The following is a 19,849-nucleotide window of genomic DNA, read 5'->3' as shown; positions in this document are numbered from 1 at the left end:
ATGAAATCAGCTAAGAAATATAACCAGGAACGGAAGAAATTCAACGTAGTCTTACCGGGAGAGCGACATACAAAAGCCTTTTGGAAATCCTGTGGCAAAGTTTTCCGAAGCATAAACCTAACCTCGAAGGTCTGCATAATAAATACATTCGACAGCAAATTTTATCGGAAGCCCATAAAGTTTGGGTACTTGCGGAGCCGGCAAGGTGTAGCAACAGGATTAAGAAAAGGAGCACTGAGAGAACACTAACCATAGCCGTCAGAGGAAAACACTGCTTCATTTAAAAGCAGACGCTCGGAACCTTAAATGCCACAGGGCTTATCCGCCACACGAGGAAACAACCGTAGTACCATTGGAGTGTATAGATGGTACTTGTCAGAAGTAGTGCAGGGAGTTTAACGAATCTGCGTCTCCCAGCTGAAAGCCACCAGCGAGAAAAATGCAGGCGTAACACGGCCGGAGGCTAGATGTGCAGAACCTCCCGCTGGATATGCTTGTGAATAGCCGCAATGGAAAGCAGACGGTAGGAACGAATGAAGGAAAAAAGTGGAGAAGGAAGGCAGGGAGGTTAACCAGTTTAGCTTAACCGGTTTGCTACCCTACACATGAGAGCGGGATGGGGGGATGAAAGATGGGGAGAAGAGACAGGGAGCACATAACACGGCACACACATCGTTAGTTACAGTCTGTCACTCTTGCGCGGTACGTGACATCACTGTCACAGCCGCTTGTCCAAGCCCGTCTCCTTCATAAACCGAAGTAATCCCTTCGTCGCCTTCAGCTGCGATGTCTGTCGGCGATATGTGAAAATAGTTGCAACTGACAATAGTCTATTCTCAAGGTGCGCTAGAACGGACGCCAGGGACTGTCTCAACATTATATTCAGGACAGCCGCACAGAATGTGTTCCAGCGTCTCCTCGCAAAGACAGGCATAGCAGAGAGCGTTGTCGGCCATTCCAATTCGAAACGAGTAAGATTTCGCGAAGGCCACCCCGAGCCATAAGCGATAAAGCAGGATGGCCTCACTTCGGCGGAGTCTAGTTGGAATACAGAGATGCATCAAGGAGGGCAGGTCGTGTTGACGATTCCTCCGGTTGGCCTGGCTGCTTGGTGTGCAGCACAGAGAGAGCGTGATCTCCCCCGTGCAAGCACTCGAAGTATGCTGGCTGCGTCGGACCGTGAAAGTGGTATGGCCTCTTCCTGTGTGTCTTCAAGAGCTGTCCGAGCGGCTTTATCGGCGTCTTCATTACCTACGACGCCGCAGTGACTCGGCTGCCACTGAAACGTCACCTGATGTCCTTTCTCAGGTGACGTATGGAGTAGGCATCTAATATCGAGCATGAGCTGTTCGAATGGCCCGCGACGCAGAGCTGATAGCACAGATTGTAGGGCTGCCTTTGAGTAACTGAAAATTGATCATTGTCAAGATGGTTCCCGATTGACGAAACAAAGTGCAGCGCGAAGAGCAGCTAGTTCCGCCGTTGTTGATGTCGTTGGGTGGTCAGTCCTAAAGCTGATGGTAATATCTTTTGCTGGGACGACCACAGCACCGGACGAACATCGGATGTTTGTGGAAACATCAGTATAAATATATGCACTGTCTGCGTACCTCTCGTGCAGAAGAAGCAGAGACAGTTGTTTCAGCACAGGCGACGACAGCTCAGACTTTTTCCCCCGATTCCTGGTAGGCTGAGATGGACTGTGGGGCTGACAAGACACCAAGGGGTATCGATGGTTTAGATGCAGCGGTGAAGCCCGAGGGAAGTTTGTCGTACTTGATAGTTTTAGAGAATGATGATTGGTGCCTGTCTGAAGGTAGTGTTGCAAGGTGGCGATAGGGGGTACGTGCAAAATGTCTGATGTGCGTTCTCAGGGCCTCCACCGTGATGCGATTTTGCATTGGATGGTCCCGAGCAATCGCAATAGTTGCCTCAGTTGACGTGCATCTCGGCAAACCAAGACAAACTCTGAGTGCCTGAGCTTGCGCTGCTTGCAGAACACGAATATTTGTCTTGCAGGTGTTGTTCAGTACAGGTAGACTGTATCTTAAAAAACCGAGAAAGAGAGCTCTGTACAGACTCAGCATTGCGTCAACTGACATCCCCCACGTCCTTCCTGTCAAGTAGTTACAACTGGGAGGTTGCTGTCAGGCGCCGTTTCATGTAGGCCACGTGCGGGCTCCAACAGAGGTCTCGGTCGATAATTATGCAAAGAAATCTGTGGGCTCTGACATAGGAAATGGTCCGCCCATTGATTTAGATGACATAAGGAGTCATTGGTTTGCGAGTAAATGCCACTAAGGCGCATTTTTCTGGTGATATGCTGAGACCTTGTTCACACAAGTAGCTCGCTGTCAAAGTAACCGCTCTTTGAAGCCGTGCACGTATCTGAGGACTTGTGACTGCCGAAGTCCAGACACAGATGTCTGCGTATATTGAAATTTTGGTGGTAGTTGGCAAGTATTCAGCAAGCCCAATTAGAGCGAGGTTGAATAGCGTCGGGCTGAGAGCACCGCCTTGAGGAACGCCCCTGCTGGTATAGCGTCGCGCCGTTGGGTCATCGTCAGTTAACACATAATGATCTTGCAGATAAGTAACTTGCAATCCACAAAAATACTCGACCACCTAGGCCAACCGTCACAAGATCGTCGAGAATGGCCTCATGTAATACGCTATCGTATGCCCCTTTCACATCTAAGAATAAAGCTGCAGATAAACGTTTTCGGGACCTTTCGTGCTGGACATATGAAACGAGATTAACTACATTGTCGATGGAAGAGCGGTCCCGTCGGAAACCAGCCATGGAATTCGGATAAATCTTGTGTTCAAGGTACCATTCCAGGCGGTCAAGGGTCATCCGTTCCATTATCTTTCCTACCCAGCTGGCCAACGCTATTGGGCGGTAAGAGGTGAGCTCCAGAGGGGATATGCCCTGCTTCAAGATTGGCACCAAGCGGCTCACTTTCCATTCGTCAGGAACATTTCCCTCCTGCCATGAGGTGTTGTAGAGACTCATTGCTATCCGTGCGGATTCTGCGAGATAGCACAAGGCTCGGTATGATATACCATCTGGACCCGGAGATGATGGGCGCCTGCAGAGAGCTAGTGCCGCCTCGAGCTCATCCATTGTAAAAGGAAGGTCCATGCGGCAATCACGGCAATGGGGGACGTCATCTCGGGCTGGAGGATCTGGACGTGTCGCTTGGTCTGCTATCCGCGCACAAAAGTCTTCTGCGACATCGATGCCTTGCCGTTCTTTGAAAAGCGCGATCGCCTTGAATGGAAAACGCTGTTCCGGAAGGCAACGCAGACCTTGCACCGTTTTCCAAACGCGAGAGTGGCTTGCGGGGGTAGAGTCTGGCAAAACGTTGCCCAACGTTCCGACGCTAATCTATCCATTCGACGCTGAATCTTCTTTTGAATCCTCCTGGCTGCCCTAAGGTCATGGATTGATTTTTTACGTCGATATCGACGTTCTGCCCGGCGACGAAGTGCTCGAAGTCTCTAATTCTATGTCGAAGTCGTTTCGCGTGTAAGAGACCGTCAGCACGTGAGTGGCGATTTGCATCGTATTTTTAATTGTTCTAACCTAGAGGGTAGGAACTCGCTGCAGGCATCTTCCATATCAGATTTGAAGTTGGCCCATTGAATCGTCCGAATGGTATTCCGTGGGCCAGATCTAGACGACAAGCCTTTGATGTTCAGATAGGTGGGAATGTGATCACTCCCATGTGTCTCAATGTCTGGAAACCACTTCACACATATGGCGAGAGAGTTTGAGACGAAAGCAAGGTCGAGGCAGCTGCCGTATTTCACGCCTCGAAGAAAGGCGAGGCTACCATCGTTCAAGAGAGTAAGGCCATAGCTGTAGGCGATGGTTGCTAATCTTCGTCCTCTTGCATTTGTCTTTGTACTTCCCCATGCTGGATGGTGTGCATTGAAATTTCCTATGATGACCCATGGGGCGGGACGAACACTCAAGATATCCGCAAATCTTTTAGTATCGAGACTGCTGGAAGGCGATATATACACGATGAGAGTAAATAAGAGGGTTCTTTTTAACTGTGATGCATATACATTGTCGTCGTGGGGCGCAATTGGTTGCAAAACATAGGCGAGTTCACGACGAAAAAAAAACTGATTTTGCTGTATGCACCATTTGTTGATGACATGATACATTCGTATCCTGACAGTGATTGATTTCCACAGGTTGGGCTCACAAATGACGATGAGTAGAAACACATTGGTGTAAACATACTGACGGAAATCTGAAATTCGTGATTTTAGCCCTCTGGCGTTCCACTGGATGACGGACGCTGCCTTGACTTCTTTTCGGAAGGATGGCGTATGGGTAGCCATCTTTCTAGTTGAGGGATTCAAGCACTGGGCTTAAGGCGTCCAGTACTTTATTTGCGCTTCGAGCAGACGGTGTCCCCATGTCCACTAAAATCGTTCGGATGGCCTTCATGAGGGAATGTAGCACCGAGATGACTTGATCTGTTTTAGGTGGATCATCCATGGCGTGAGAAGGCTCCGGTGGGGGCGCGACATTCTGACGTTCCTTAGCAAGGGAGCGGATCGGTGGCGTGGGCCATTCCTCTAAAGAGTCTTATCTGATTCCCTCGTGGAAGTGTTGGGCCCTTTCGCGGCGCGACAAAGTGGTACCGTAGTGGTGCGGGTATTATCGCTCCGCGCATGCGCCTTCTTTGAAGACGTACGATGGTGTCGACGTCGACGCCGGACTACTTCGGCTGCCTCCCTGTGGGCCGTGTTGTCTCTGGACATTTGCTTTAGAACCGCGCGCTCCCTCTTGATGCGGGGGCAGTCCGACGAGGCTGCGTGAGGGCCGATACAGTACTTGCCAGGAGTATTGCTGGGCGAGGAACGAAGTCCAGTCTACCAGCAACACTTCCCCGCCGAGGGAACGCAAAAGCGTTAAGACGGTCGGTGACGGCACGAGTGGTGATCAAGGTCATCATCTGCGACGCAAGGAGGAAAGTAAACAACCGGAAAAGAACAGCTGGAACCGCAAAGAAATGGATCACTCACCGTAGCTGCTGCACGGCCGGGCTCCGCTCCAGACCGTAGGCGACGTAAGGTCGCCGCAATAGCTAAAAGCTGGCGAGGCAATTTCAGAATGGCGTTTGCTTCCGTGATTCCACATTTCGCTCGATAGCACTGACGCGCCCGGGCTACCTTGTCACGAAATAGTGGGGTCGGGTCGCAAGGCCATTCGGAAGGGTCCATATCCCTGACGCACTCGTAGAGGACGGCTATCAGCTGTAGCCTGCGCAGTGTGAGCTAAGCCTGTGTGTCAGCTAAAACCTGAAGCTATAGGCCGCCACCCCGCAACACGTGGCCCGTCCTCTTCGATTCCGGCACGGAGAAGACCCGTGTGGCCGCAAGCCATGCCCACGAAACATCGGGCTTACAGCTAAGCAATTTTGTAATGTAGCTATACATTACAAAACTACAAAACAGTTAACTTCCCTAAGGCGTGCGCCACCCTCGCCAGCTAGACCATCTAGAATATGCACAAAGACCACCTGATGAGCGTTTAGGAAGCTCGATGCGAAGCTCGCAGAGACGACGCTCGCCGTGACGAGGCGTTGCTGCGCAGGTCCTGGGGTTGTAGCCACACTCAGACTGATGTCCAGTTGCCGACCGATGTGCAAAAGGCCACAGCCGTGGAAGGATTGTTGCTCAGAAGCATCTGATCTGGAAAGTAGGCAAGAAAATACTTATAATTTTGAGCAGAAACCGGTGCTGCCAAATTGTCACGTGTAATTTTGCCACATATGTGGGCGAAAATTTTCCACACGCCAGGACCAAATTTATTCAGATTAGCATCCATACTCTGTGAGGAAGTGGCTTGCTGAGAACCTGTGGCCAAATTCACTGCAGCTCACTGAACTAAACCCCATTCGACAAGGAAACGCTAAATAAGCACGATGGAGTCCAAGATATGTGCGTCTGAGTGGCCGGCAGTTAAAGAAGAAAAGGGGGAAGTTTCGAAACCAGGTACAGCGCCTTGATAAAATCCCTTTCACGCCTCCGACATCGAGTTCTAGTGGCAGCTATTCACGCGTCCAAGTAATATACGACATCAATCAAGAAAGCTATCTAAATAAGAAGCTGCACTTCCCGTTCCTCATCGGCATGTGTCAAGCGTCATACTTGGCTTGGAAAATAATTACACGATGTTCAGTTTGTTATACATGGCCACGTTTTGCCTGAACACGTGAACCAAAACGTATGAAACTGGTGGTCATAACCCCGTAGTGGAGCAATTCAGCGCCTTAACGAAAGATCGAACCCGCTTTGCTGAAACCGCTTCCAAAATTTAGTCTTACTCGTACTGGAGACTCAAAAAAGTGGCCGAGCTCGCTTACGTGAGCCTTTGGTAATGCGTGCCATTGCAACTTGCAGTCAGCTGGAGAAAGCGCAACCGAAGCTGGCCAACCATAAGATGACATTCAGAAATGTCGCAAAATAGCGTCCGTCTAGTAATTCAGGCATGTCGCATTGACTTCAGTTGTCTGCGAAGATAAACAACTATTGCCCATATTTGTTCACTGCATTTTTAGGCTTGCAGCGCAGTTCAGAAAGAGCAAAAAGGGAGGTGGAAGGGGTAATGAGAGGGAACGGAGAACAGAGTGAACGTTCCCTTTGATTACTCCTTCCCCCTTCCTTTTTGCCCTTTCTGAGCTGCGCTACTAGTCGAGAGAAGTCAGGACATGCCAGCTCGGCCAAACTGCCACGCTTTTGTAAACTGCAGCACATTAAAGCGAAAAAGCACTTCTGACGTCAAATTTAACAAGTTTTTCATTGCCAGAATAATTTCCACCGAGATCTCGGACATATTATCCACAATATGTAAAATTTCCCACCTTTTGGCAAAACTGCCTCGGACGTTCTCCGCGCTCACCGCCATCCAAAACGGTCATCTGCAAAGCGAGAACAGCAGCGGGCTCATCGTTGACCACTCGAGGACAGAGCCAAAAGTACGAGACGTCAGTACGCGATACTCACCAGCAGTGGTGGGCGAGGAGCAAGGTTCCGACTGCCAGCAGGACGCCATGGTTGAGGGAAGGTAATTTAACACGGTCGGCCAGAGTACGAGTGGTGCTCTAGGCCATGTCCCGAGGGGGACGTTGGGAGGATGACAAACGGAGAGCAGCCCACTGGATAACTTATGGGCTTCAATCGAACGCAGACGTCGGGATCCTGAAAAGACAGTTTCCCTACTGAGCATTTCCACTAGAACATACCTAAGCGTTTTGCACACACACAAAAAAAGATTGCTCGGTTTCTTGAAAAAGCATGAAAGTGGTCTCGCGACACCAGTGGAGCTTTGAACGGGACAAGTTAACCAATGTTGCAAACAAAGGAAGCAATAAAATATTGAACAGTAGCTAGAATGCAGTATGAATATTTCTGGACCTAAGACGGGCCTTTGATGAAGTCAAATACTAAGCACTTCTTACGGAGTTTTCTTACAGAATTCGTGGGTGGGGGCTTAACTTAATTAGAAACTATCTCCAAAATTGTGGCAATGGGTTTCACGGGTGCATCTACCTCCAAGCTAACGTCAATGGCTAAAGGTGTATCACAAGGGTATTTTAGGGCAGCTTTTATTTTTTGCTTTATAAGGAAATAACATCGCTACCATTCCACCAATAGGAAAAAAAAAGCTTTTGTACGCGGATTACATAATTGTTTTGTCTAGTGCCGACTTAACAGATAAAGTCAAACCGGTGGTTAAGAGAGTTGTCAAAGTTGCCAGATGTGAACGAGCTGCAATTGATTTATTTATTATTTGGGGTTTTACGTGCCAAAACCACTTTCTGATTATGAGGCACGCCGTAGTGGAGGACTCCGGAAATTTTGACCACCTGGGGTTCTTTAACGTGGACCTAAATCTAAGCACACGGGTGTTTTCGCATTTCGCCCCCATCGAAATGCGGCCGCCGTGGCCGGGATTCGATCCCGCGACCTCGTGCTCAGCAGCCCAACACCATAGCCACTGAGCAACCACGGCGGGTGAGCTGCAATTGAATCGCAGCACATAAAGCAAAGCAACGTGGCCATTTTTTGTAAGTTTTCGAAGCATGGGAGTAAACCCTTAAGGTCTAGCGGCATTGATCATATAGAGCGGACAAACAGTATAATATTGGATGCTTTTCATGACTACCTCGGAATGACCACGTTGGAAATTTAAACGTGAAGCGACCTAATAGAATGGGTGCTTTAGGGAGGACGAGACCAAATGCCACTTAAATGCAGGTCAAGCCGTACTACACTGCAGGACACAGCCGTACTACGAGTGGTCTGTGCGTGGTACTTGCCCGTAGCTAAGAAGGGCGATGAGCGATCTCGTCTGCCGGCGAGACCGCACCGGCGAAGGGGAACGGTCGGTCAGGGTACGAGCGGTGCTCAAGGCCATCTCCTGAGGGGGACGTTGGGAGGATGGCAAACGTGGAGCAGCGCACTGGATATCCATCTTACACGTGGGCGGCAACCGAAAGCACAGGTTTTAAGATTCTGGAACAATAAGGCATGGATGCAGTCAGGCAAAGTGCTGGGGGAGTTGGTGCATGCCGAACAAGGAATTAAACCAGTTAAACAGGCGCATACACACCATAAAGCATTGGACGGTGCTTTTTTTTACTATCAAGCGACTCAACCAGCATGGTCCTGTGCACTCATTTGCACTGTGTATGCATCTTAATGGCTGGTTTAGTTGCTTGTTCAATAATGCATGGACATGGCGTTGCTACCAACACTCACCTCGTAATTAACCAGTTTTACCTTCTGCAGCTAATGTTCGCGCCGGATCTTCCGGCGCGCGTGGAACAAGCAGTGCGATTCGATACGACTTTTGGCTGCGCAGGAGCACATCGCCAGATGCTGCTCCCTGCTACACCTTTTGTCGGATTAAGTGGTAAGACTCTGAACGGCTACACGTGTGGACCGCTCTGCACATATCGACATAGCGCAACCATACCTCAGAATTTGAAAACTTCACACCGTCAACGCCGTGGTGACTGGGCATGGCAGCGCTACCTGCACTCGGGCCTCAATTTAACCCCCTCGCCTATATTGTGCAGGTGGGTAAACGTTGTCGTACGTGGGTAAGCGCGGGCAATACTTTAGTAGCGCTGGCCTTCCCACGACCATTCTTTGTCGATCGACACGGCTCTGTACTGGAGCTTACTTCTTATGCGAGGGTACATCGAAATCAACCCAGGCTTAGACCTAAAGCAGATCGCTAAGTAACTCGAGGAAACAGCTGTCGATATTTAGGACATTAAGCAAAAGAGGCCGGCTGAACAAAAAAAAACTAGTTAACGCTGAAAAAAAAATGATGCTTGCGAAATCTAGGTTATTAGTATGAATGAAATGATTGAAACAATAAGACAATCTAGGAAATGTCAATAGGTTTTTGGCATACGTTACATAATTATATCGTTCATGGCATACGGCGTCTATAGCAAACGAGTACGCAAGTAGAAGATACCGTTGCTACGGGGTTTATTGACAGCGGGAAGCCAAGTTACGTGTAATCGTGCGCTGAGCAGCCGAGCCATTCCCGACAGAGGGAAGCGCGCGTTGCAGCGCCGAACCTTCCATCATCTCAGCAGCAAAGAGGCAGAAGTGACCCACGACCGCACCCTCTTCGGCTTACACAATCTCGACGTGCTCGGTCCGGAAGCGGTCACTAGTGAACGTATCCACGGTTAATGCAAGACGAAAGGCAAAGCAAACCGTGTTATATGTAAGCTCCCGAATTCTCGACGAAGGATACTTCAATGAGGTTGCAAATTGAAAAATACGGTTATGGTTTATCGAGGAAGACGGCAGGAAAAGCACGAAAACACAAGCTTGGGACGTAACTAAAGAATCTGTAAGAGATGCGAGAAAGAGTCGCTCGCGTTCGAGAAGCTATGCAACAACAATCGGCTATACCTGCGTGCTGCGACCGTAAAAGAAACAGTGCAACTGCAGACAAATGTGGGGTCATCGAACATGTTGGAATTTTTGTGAAACGAAGCTTTCTTGAAGCTGTTCATACCGGCGTGTTTGACGGAAAGAAAACAGGCGAGCGCACATTCTCTCGCGTAATTAACCGCGCTACACAATGCGACATCTTAAGCAGGCTTGTATTTGTTCGTGTCTTATTTTAATTGCACCGGCCGCTTCCTCCGCAATTACCCGTTCTTTATGTGTGCCATTGCACCACCCACTTCTTGGCCGATCCCTCGCCGAGGCTATGTGCCACAGTATAAAAATCTATTGTAAAATATCATCGAAGCACTCGAAGACTGAGCAAGAGAGCGGCTCCGTGTCGCGAGCATGTGCTACTTTAATAAACCGCTCATATTTGAAGCAGTCATCGGTCTATCGTTTTCATCAATGGTGCTGTGAACCAGCCTACTACCTCTCCGCCCATAAGGAATGTCAACCTGCTAAGAAGCAGAAAAGGAAACTGTGGTGGAGCAGCGGATCGGGCAACGAGACCGAAGAGAAGACCATATATAAGCATCGGACCAGCTCACTGAGAAGCAAGACGCCATTGTTACACGACTAGAAACGAGCGAAGCATATATTTACGAAAAAAAGCAAAGCGATTCGCCCTAGATCACGAAGCTGATCAACGCAATTACCAGACAAAAGTTGCACACAACGCAGGAGAATAAGCGAAAGCATCAACAGCGCCAAAGAACAAATGGAGGAATTTGTAAGAGAAAATACTGCTGAAGCAGTATTTGAATGATAGAGTAAGACATGGAAATAACGACGATCTTGCCTACAATAGAATTCAGAATTCAAGAGGCCATACAGTTGGATTTGAACAATGGAACGCAGCTGGCATCACAGTTCAGAAGACGCAAGGGTAATACATGAGCTACCAAATCTGCAAATGACAAAGTTTGGCGGAAGAGCCCTGGAGTGGAATCGCTTCTGGACTCAATACAAGTGAGCAGTTCACCTCAGACCTAACATGAGCAAGGGACAAGTTTATTAGAACCTCTAACCGGCAAGACAGCGTATGCCATAGAAGGGCTTCATTGCTTTACCTGGATATGAAAGTTGCGATGAAGCGATAAAAACACTGCGAACAAGTTCGGAAATCGTGAACGATCAGTGGAGCTGCGCATGAGTGCGCTCTTGAGTCTAGAGAAAGTTAGGTTGGCGCAAGAAACTGATTAACTACGCAAGATAGGACACGGAGAGCAGTTGAACAGATTGTCGGTCTGCACCTTCAGTGATTCGAGTGCCAGTTTCGCGTCGATGTTGACAGCGTTGAAGAGAGCAATTCCACCGGAGTTATCAGTGCAGTTCCAAGTCACAAGGAGCAATGAAAAACAGCTCAGCCATGAAAGCTAGCGCACGAAGCAACAGGGAAGCAATGCAAGGAAAAGCTGGACAGGCTTAAGGCATTCCAGCGATAGCAAATATCTTCCGAGGAAGACGGTGTTAACAAGACAGGACAATTGCGAAGCCAAGGAATAATAGCATACAGGTTCGGAATTACAGCTTTTATAGCTGAGAAACAGGAGCTCCCTGTTCTGCAAGCAGAACCACGTAACTGAGGACTCATCGGAACATTCCAATGAGGAAAAAGAAACATTCTCACTGAGAATAGTGTTTCAGATGCAACCGACCAGAACACTGCACCTATTTGTAGAGGAAGAGGGAAATGCAAGCAGTGCAAAAGACAACATGCTAGATAAGTAGGCATAACGGTGCGGCAAGAAAAGGTGGAGCAGGTCGGAACAGAGCAAGCGGAAGCAACGATGGCTACTCTACACGCAACTGAAAATGTAAAACAATTTTGCGCTCTTGGAGACAGCTGTAGCTTGGATAGGGAAACAATAAGGTGGCAGACAATGCCGATGAATATTAGACAGCGAACGCCAGCGGATATTTATTGCAGCTGGATTAGTAAGAGAAATAGGAGCGAAGAAATCAGCCGTGGTAATAGAAGATCTACAAGCCGACGTCGCATCTGTTGTCTACCTGCTACAAATCAGAATTCCAAGGAGAAAAATGGAAAGCTACAAGTGGCGGATGACAGAACCGAGACAACTGCAACAGAAGCCATAGGACTGCTGAAGGGGTCAATTATTGGGAGTTCTTCGCTGGTAGAACGTAAAATATCGAAAGCAGATTGATCGCAGTCGAGACAATACGGGGTTGGGTACTGCAAGGCCCCCAAAAAGGACCCCAAAACAATTTCACCAAGCATGAAATCAAACAGTCATGGTTCTGAAGGTTGAAACTGCGGAAACAATTCAGCAAGAGATATACAAAGGTCTTGGAGCATTGAATCAATGGGAATCACTAAACAGTGTCAATACTAAGGAAGCCAAAATTCAATCACAGTAAAATACAAGTAAACGGTCGCTATCAAGTCCACTTGCAGTGGAATGAAAGCGTTAACTTGTAAATCAACAAGGAAAATGCCATGAAAAGACTCGCCGACTGCCGAAAAGGTTAAAGAAAAACGAAGATATTGTCCCCTGATACTGATGGCCATGAGATGGAATGGCAGTCATCAGGTGTCCTCAAGCTGTCCGAATTTGAGTTCTGTACCATGCTTTCTTCAACTCAGCGGCGGATAATCCACCGATGGAGTAGTCGGCTGCAGTGTCTATAAGCGCGGCGACTTCGTGGCCGTTGAGAAGCACGTCGTGGCCAGTGGTTCTTTGCTTCCGTTGCACTTCGATCTTCGCGTCGGTTCACACCTGCGTCGCGTTGACCTGGGGATAGTACGTGGCGTCGTCAGGTTGTCTTGTTGGCGTATTCTTGGCTTCCAGGCTATGTCGGGATGGCGGCGTGTCGTTGCTGTGCCGTCGAAATAGATCACGAAGTCATCGTCGGCGGCGGGGGATCTTCGTTACTAGACGTGCAGCAACGCCACCTCCATTGGTGGAATAGGGACTTGCGGAACGGCCCAGGGCTGGGCCAGTGTATGGTCGGCGCTGCGGCGACAGGTAGCGTACTGACGACGGCGAACGCGCAGGACGTTGGGGCCTCCACTGCGTTCCGGCTATGTAGTCGGTGATATCACGTGGCAGCTCGCAAAGCTGGTGGACGTGGCGTGTAGACTGGAAACCGACTAGCGGAATGGGCGTCGGCGATAGACGTGGCCCGCTTCTCCGCAGTGATAGCAAAAGTGATTGTGGTGCGCCAAGCGTCAGTCTTTTGGCACGCTGCGTGGGACGACAGATTGCCGTGCTGGCAGAGGTGGACGACGGACAGGCGGCGTTATCGGAACCTGGCGCGCGCGGAGGGGGAACGGGATGGCGGGCTACGGTGGTTTGCGTCATCGCTCCCGGCTGAGGGACCCCGTGGGACTGCTGGATTTCCTCGCGTACGACGTCAGCAATCGAAGCCACTTGATGCTGTGATGAAGAGGTCAACTTCTGAAGCTCTCTTCCCGCATGACCGCTACATTTGTTGACATCGTGCGACGGTTTAATTGTCGGCCCCGCATGTCCAGTGTTTTGTCGATGGTGGTGGCCTGACGAAGAAACTCTCCGACGGTCTTCGAATCGTACCGGCTAAAAGTCATTGCATCGTACCACGCTTGAGCAGGACTCTCTGAGATTTCCGGGTTGGCGTGGCGGAATAGACGCCTCATTTCTTCCGTAAACATGGCAACGTTCTCGATAGGTAGCTGCACTCGGGCATCCAATAAAACTTCGGCCCTTGCCGGATGACGCTCGTGAAGGTTCTCGGGAAGTTGCTGCGGAACTGGTCCCACGTTGTAAGGGCGGATTTCCTCGCGGCATCTTCCAGGGAGAAGTGGACGTGGCGTAGCTTATCTTCAGAGGTCCAGTTGTTGAAGGCTGAGATTCTTCCAAAAGTCTAAGAAAGCCAGGTTTCCGGATCGTCTGACGAAGCTTCATGAAAGTTGGTGGCTCCCTGGGTTGAAACATGTACCCTGGGGCTTCCATTGTGGTTGTTGACTGCCACAATCTTCCTGGTCGTCTCAGGCAGAAGTCCGTGCTCCGGGGGCAGTCCTTGCAGCCTGCATCTACCTCGCTGGTCCTTCGCGACGTTGGTGGTCTTCGGAGTTCAGGCTTGGATTGCGGCTTGTTGGGAGCGTCCGGTGCATTAACGTGAAGCACGCCTACCAGATGTCACGTGGCAATGATGATCAAGAACACAGTAGAAAACTAGAATGGCGAAACTTTGAGAGGACGTGACCAGAAACGCAGGCTACACTCAAGACACAACGACAGTGGCGAACACAATCGGCGAAAATCTGATCAGCGGGTTAAGCGCGTCGGCTTTCGTACACGAGTCATGGAAAGTTCCGAAGTAATCGCTAGTGCTCGCATGCCTTCCAGAAAACAACACAGTTCGCGTCCTGCGTGCATGCAATATGCAAATACATGCGCTGAACGATGACATTTGATAAACTGCTTTCGAGAAGATCGAGCCACGACAAAGGTTCGTGTAGTGTTCGATGTCTCTTCAAACACGCAGAAAGGCATGTCAATAAACGACTATCTGGAGGCAGGACATCAAATCTTTAAGGAAAAGGTGGCCCTATTTGGAGACGTTGAAAAGGGATTTCTACAAATTTCGATCCACTAAGAGGACAGATGCCACGGGATTTCTGTGGTGGGAGCATGACGTGAGGAAAAGCTGCGGAATTAAGTACAAACCTGCCGCATGACGAGTAACTTCCAGTAAAACCCCGAGCCCGTTTCTTCTGGCAGCTACAATCAAGCACCATTTGAAACAAGTGGCTGAGTGATTTGGAGATGCAAGAACCAGTACAGAAAGATTTACGTGGATGATGTAATCCTATGGGCAGCAACGTTTTAAGGTGCTGTCAAGTTATACAAAAAGGCAAAACAACTGATCAAAGAGGCGGCAATGAACTCTGGAAAATGGACATCCAATGAAGAGAGCCTCAACAAAATAGACGAAAACGAAAGGGACGACGATCACATAGGGATTCGATCGAAAGGATACAGAATCCTCCTCGCCATTTTATGGAAGTACTCAAAAGACGTGCTATCTTTTCCTGTGGAAAAGTATGCACCCTTACCAGCAACAACGTACTTAACCAAAACGACAGTGCTGCAAAAGCAACAGTAAAGATACTTGATGCGCTTGGCTTGCCGTCACCTTTGACGATACGCGCAGAGATAAGCTTTCAAAAATGAGAGAAGGGACGATGCGCAAGATGAGCCACTCCTTAAAGGAGAATGCGACCAGTGGAGATACCTGATGTCTAAAACGAAGGAGCTGCTAGTTCTAGTTCTCCAATACTACGCAAGCAAGGATCAAGTAGAACACCCATACAAGCTTTAAGTCGACGAAGTCGAACAGCATAAGAAGCGGCACTATATTTGGTAGTAGTGTAAACAGATGGAACAAAGTCAAGCCTACCTTCAGCGAAAAGCGACGTAGACCCAATCAGAGAACCAAGTTCAGCAAGACTTGACCTAATGGCAGCGGTGATAGCATCAAGGCTAGGCGTCTTCATCAAAAGTCACTTCACAAGAATTGAAGCAGCCTGCTTGACCGACTCAGTGATTGCACTTTATTGTATCAAAGGGACAAGCAAAGGGGATACATTTGTTAACAGAGTCGCAGAAGTAAGAAAAAACAAACGAGTGAGTCGTGCATTCAAGGTGAAAACAGGCTGGCCCATCTACACACACGTGGTATAAGCGCAATGACGTTGACGAACTCGAAAAATAGGGTGGCATGGACCCGAATGAGTTACATCCGTGGAAGCCGCAAACAGCAAGAGTGATTCACACGAATGTACAGATGGACGATGAACACGAATCACATTGTCACACCCCTGCACAGGAACAAGAGAATAAACTAATCTTGGAAATCAAAAATTCGTCCTACGCGCGGCATCTAAGAGCAAGAGCATGGGTATTCAGGTTCATAGACAAAGCAAGATCACAAAGGCCGTTTACAGGAAATGAGAATTGCAGAGACATATTGGATACGACAGAAGTACTACTCAGGCAGCCAAGTGGCAATGCTGATTCAAGCGCTAAATAATTTAAAATAAATGGACAAGTATTGTTACAAGAAAGGACTTCCAAGACAAAACACTTTTGCACTACAGCCAAGAATCAAAGCCGGCACGTCATCGTATTTCCAAAGGACTGAACCGGCAATACGTCACGTTCATCAAATATTGCGCGGCGGATTTCAAGCAAAGATAGCGCAACTGCGGGTTAAGTTGCGAATATTACAAGGCCGCCAAGCTGTAAAGAGTTTAAAATAAATGCGTAGTCGGCAAGAAACATAACACAAGACCGGCCAATTAAATTCTGCCTCCCCTCCCGGTGAACAGAGTCTACGAATCAGGGTAATTGCAAGTCGCAGGAGCTGACCTCACCGGAACACTTTATGCGAAAAACAAATACGACATTTTAGAACAATACGTACTAAGTTTCACCTGCGCGGTAACGAGTACACTTGGAGATGACCAATGACATGTCGATATCCCGTTTTCATTTTCAAGCTTTCCGGCAATTCACCGCACGACGGGCTATACCTGCCGTAATCTGCTCGTACAATGTGAGTGCCTTTACTAAGGCCGAGAAGGAAATGCTTGAAGCTGTTGGGCACAAACGGGCGAAGGATTACTGCATTACACACCAACGGAAAATGGCCGAGTGCGCCCCATGGAGGTGGGGGAGGATTTTTCGAGCGCCTCATACGAAGCCTGAAAACATCGATGCGAAAAATCATCTCAAGAAGTACAACTACAGTGGAGAAGCTACGCATAATTGTAGCATAAGTTGTAGGAACACTCAAGAATTGACCGTTAACATACGTGCATAGCGAACCTAATGAGCCCATGCCACTGATACCAGCAATCATGGGCTGACGCTAGCAGCTTCAAAGTGGACAAACAAGGTCATACAACGGAGACGTTGAAGTATGGCGAAGCAGCGAACTCGTGAAAGCTTGGTGGATGAGATGGCACTGCGAATATCTGAAGTAAATAGCTTCTATTGTCAAGCCAAAACGAGACAAGCGAAACCATTGTCCAAAGGCGATGCGGTGCTAAGACCGGGTCGAAGAACATCTTGGAAAATGTGCCAATCTGAAAGAAGTTACCCTGGATACGACGAAATAACAAGGGCTTGTCTAATTCAGAAAGGCAACAAATAATTTCTCGGAACATCTGCGAACATCTTTGAAGGGTACCGGAAATTGCCCGCCGAAGCCTATCTCAGTGCAAGTTGGAAGGCGGGAGCCTGTAAAATATCTTCAAGGTGCTCGAAGACGAATACCAGAAGAACTTGCCGCGAGCTACTCCAATAAACCATTCATGTTCGAAGCAGTCACCGGTGCCGATCGTTCTAACATGCGTCAACACGCCGCGGTCATACGAGAGCTTGTTAGAGGGTGCGCAGTGTGGAATCTCCCGCTCCTTGGCCCGATACCTCGCTCTGGGAAAGTGCCACACGTATTATTGGTTTGGCACGTGAAGCCACATAATTTAACGTTTACCGCTTCTGGCCACTCGCCGTGTGAGGCAATGATAGTGCCGACCTTTCTCCCCGGCTATGAACAATTGTGCACAAGCAAATCACGCATCGCTGGGCGGCCTGTGCACTACGTAGACAAACAAGCCGTGTAGAATGCATCCGAGGTGAAAAAAAAAAAAACAATCGTCGCCAATGGCCGTCAATTAAAGCAAACAGTAAAGAAACCTTCGCTTGCATCGATTCGAACAGCGCGCGAGCCGCGTAGTTTATTTTTTGCGCGCTATGGCGTTCATTATCACCTACGACATGCGAGCACCTGGCAACGCGACCACACGTTGCAGCACCTACCAAGGGCGTGTGTGCCTGAAGTAGTTACACCTGCTGTGCTCCGAGTCAAGAGCGGCGGTATTGGGAATAGCAGCAACAACAATACTAACTATGAATAATATTAGTAAAAATGAACAACAAGGAATAATAATAATAATAATAATAATAATAATAATAATAATAGGACACAGCGATAGTACGAATTGTGTTTAAGCGATATTTACCAGTAGTAGCAAACGAAGTGCGCCGTAGCAGAAGGACGACATGGACGTGGAAATGCAAAGGAGCCGACGCGGTCAGCCACGGTAAGAGGTGCTCAAGGCCGCCTCCGGTGGGGGACGTTAGGAGGATGGCAAACGTGGAGCAGCACACTGGATATTCTTCCGACTCGTGGTCCGCAATCTCGAAAGCGGACCTCGGGATCCTGAAACGACAACAAGGCTTTTATTTTAAGCACTCGAGAACACAGATGTAGTACTATTATTAATCCGCATGTGGTATTTACCCGGTGCAGGGCCACAAGGCCACTCCGACGAGGGAACACTGTAGGCCGTGCGCGGTGCGAGTGATGCTCTGGAAAATAGCGAGGACAGTAAGCTCACATCGAAAAACGAATAGCAACAACGGCAACGAAACGGGCCGCCTACTGTAGCTGCTGACCGGCCCAGCTCCGACGAATACAGCAGGCGACGTCCGGCGTCGAGGTGCTGCGTAGAGCGGGTTAGTGCCTAATAGCTGGCGAGGAAATGTCCGAATGCCGTTTGCTTCCGTCATTCCACATTTCGCTCGATAGCACGCGCACTGACGCGCGCGGGCTATCTACGTCACGAAATAGTGGGGTCGGGTCGCAAGGCCATTGGGATGGGTCCATGTCCCTGACGCAGTCGTAAGAGGACGGCTATCAGCTGTAGCCTGCGCAGTGTGAGCTAACCCTGTGTGTCAGCTAAAACCTGAAGCTATACGCCGCCACCCCGCAACACGTGGCCCGTCCTCTTCGATTCCGGCACGGAGAAGACCCGTGTGGCCGCAAGCCATGCCCACGAAACCTCGGGCTTATAAAGATAAGCAACAACACTAACCTTACGCAATTTTGTAGTGTAGCTATACAACACTAGTGAGCGCTAGCTAGTGCAACTGAACAAACAGTTAACTTCTCTAAGGCATGCGCCACCCTCGCCAGCTAGACCATCTAGAAAAAAATGCACAAAGTGCACACACAGGCCTTTTGAGCGTTTAGGACGCTCGATGCGAAGCTCGTAGAGACGACGCTCGCCGTGACGAGGGGTTGCCGCGCAGGTCCTGGAGTTGGTGGCCACGCTCAGAGTTCATCCACAGTTCAATAGTCCCGGCGCCGTCGGGGGGTGGAAATACGCACAAACAAAAGAACGAGTACTCGGCAGGAACGACTTCCGGCTTATATACGCTGCGCCGGCTCGACCGGAGTGTCGTCGGCGTATAGTAACGTATTTATGCCGGCTGGCGGTCACTTACACTCCGGGAGCTCGAAAGCGGGGCCAGGAATTGCCGAGACGGCAGGCGGGTCGGGCAACAAGTCTCTCGAGGAGTGCCTCACGTTTTTCAGGCCCCGGTGCATGAAGCCAGTGCTTCCAGAGTCGGCCCAAGGCGGGAACATGCGCAGCGTGTAACTTCGACAAGCGCTGCCACTGTTAGCGTGTAATTAAGACCAGCAGGAGCTCGAGGTAGGGTGCGACGCAGAAGGCAGCAGACACGACGCACGCCGAAGCAGACGGAAAATGCAAAATGGCGGCCCAAGCCCACGGATGCTCGCTATATTTCCACGACGACCAGGATGTCAAGCTCTTCGGCGCGTGCGTTGATACGCCCGGACAATTTCTTTTCTTCTCTCATTGGTCTAATGTCGATCTACGTCACCGGCTCGCTAGCCGCCGTGCCGCTGTTATCACCGCGACTGGCGCGAGGGCGATGGTTAAACCAAAGGAATAAAAAAAAAGTTGCAGCCTGCGTAGTTGCCGAGCTCGGAATGTTCTAGAAGCTTCCACATGCTT

At 49.4% G+C, this 19,849-nt stretch overlaps 2 protein-coding genes and 1 long non-coding RNA gene across 3 annotated transcripts in view; all 3 read right to left on the bottom strand.

Moving 5' to 3' along the window:
* Window positions 1-19,849, bottom strand: part of LOC142560877 (uncharacterized) — a 118,771-nt gene that overhangs the window by 32,793 nt on the left and 66,129 nt on the right. The window lies entirely within an intron of this gene.
* Window positions 5,616-7,217, bottom strand: LOC142573283 (uncharacterized). The gene is made up of 3 exons (XR_012826285.1): window positions 7,033-7,217; window positions 6,891-6,947; window positions 5,616-5,718 (listed from the first exon to the last, which is right to left on the bottom strand). It is a non-coding gene; the product is annotated as an uncharacterized LOC142573283 (long non-coding RNA).
* LOC142573276 (uncharacterized) lies at window positions 18,053-19,547 on the bottom strand. Its single transcript, XM_075682912.1, has 3 exons — window positions 18,470-19,547; window positions 18,328-18,395; window positions 18,053-18,246 (listed from the first exon to the last, which is right to left on the bottom strand). Exons 1-3 carry the CDS (start codon window positions 18,594-18,596, stop codon window positions 18,139-18,141), a joined length of 303 nt encoding a protein of 100 aa, XP_075539027.1. The 5' UTR covers window positions 18,597-19,547; the 3' UTR covers window positions 18,053-18,138.

This window comes from Dermacentor variabilis, chromosome 1, assembly GCF_050947875.1.
Source record: "Dermacentor variabilis isolate Ectoservices chromosome 1, ASM5094787v1, whole genome shotgun sequence".
Classification (NCBI taxonomy): Eukaryota; Metazoa; Arthropoda; class Arachnida; order Ixodida; family Ixodidae; genus Dermacentor; species Dermacentor variabilis.
This window is presented reverse-complemented; position numbering and strand designations above follow the sequence as displayed.

What these genes read in the sequence shown, in the direction of transcription:
- LOC142573276 (XM_075682912.1), bottom strand. Translation starts at nt 18,596, where the DNA reads ATGACGGAAGCAAACGGCATTCGGACATTTCCTCGCCAGCTATTAGGC. An exon ending in TGGGCCGGTCAGCAGCTACA is followed by an intron (nt 18,396 to 18,469) that starts GTAGGCGGCCCG and finishes GCTATTTTCCAG; the next exon opens with AGCATCACTCGCACCGCGCA. An exon ending in GCCTTGTGGCCCTGCACCGG is followed by an intron (nt 18,247 to 18,327) that starts GTAAATACCACA and finishes TTGTCGTTTCAG; the next exon opens with GATCCCGAGGTCCGCTTTCG.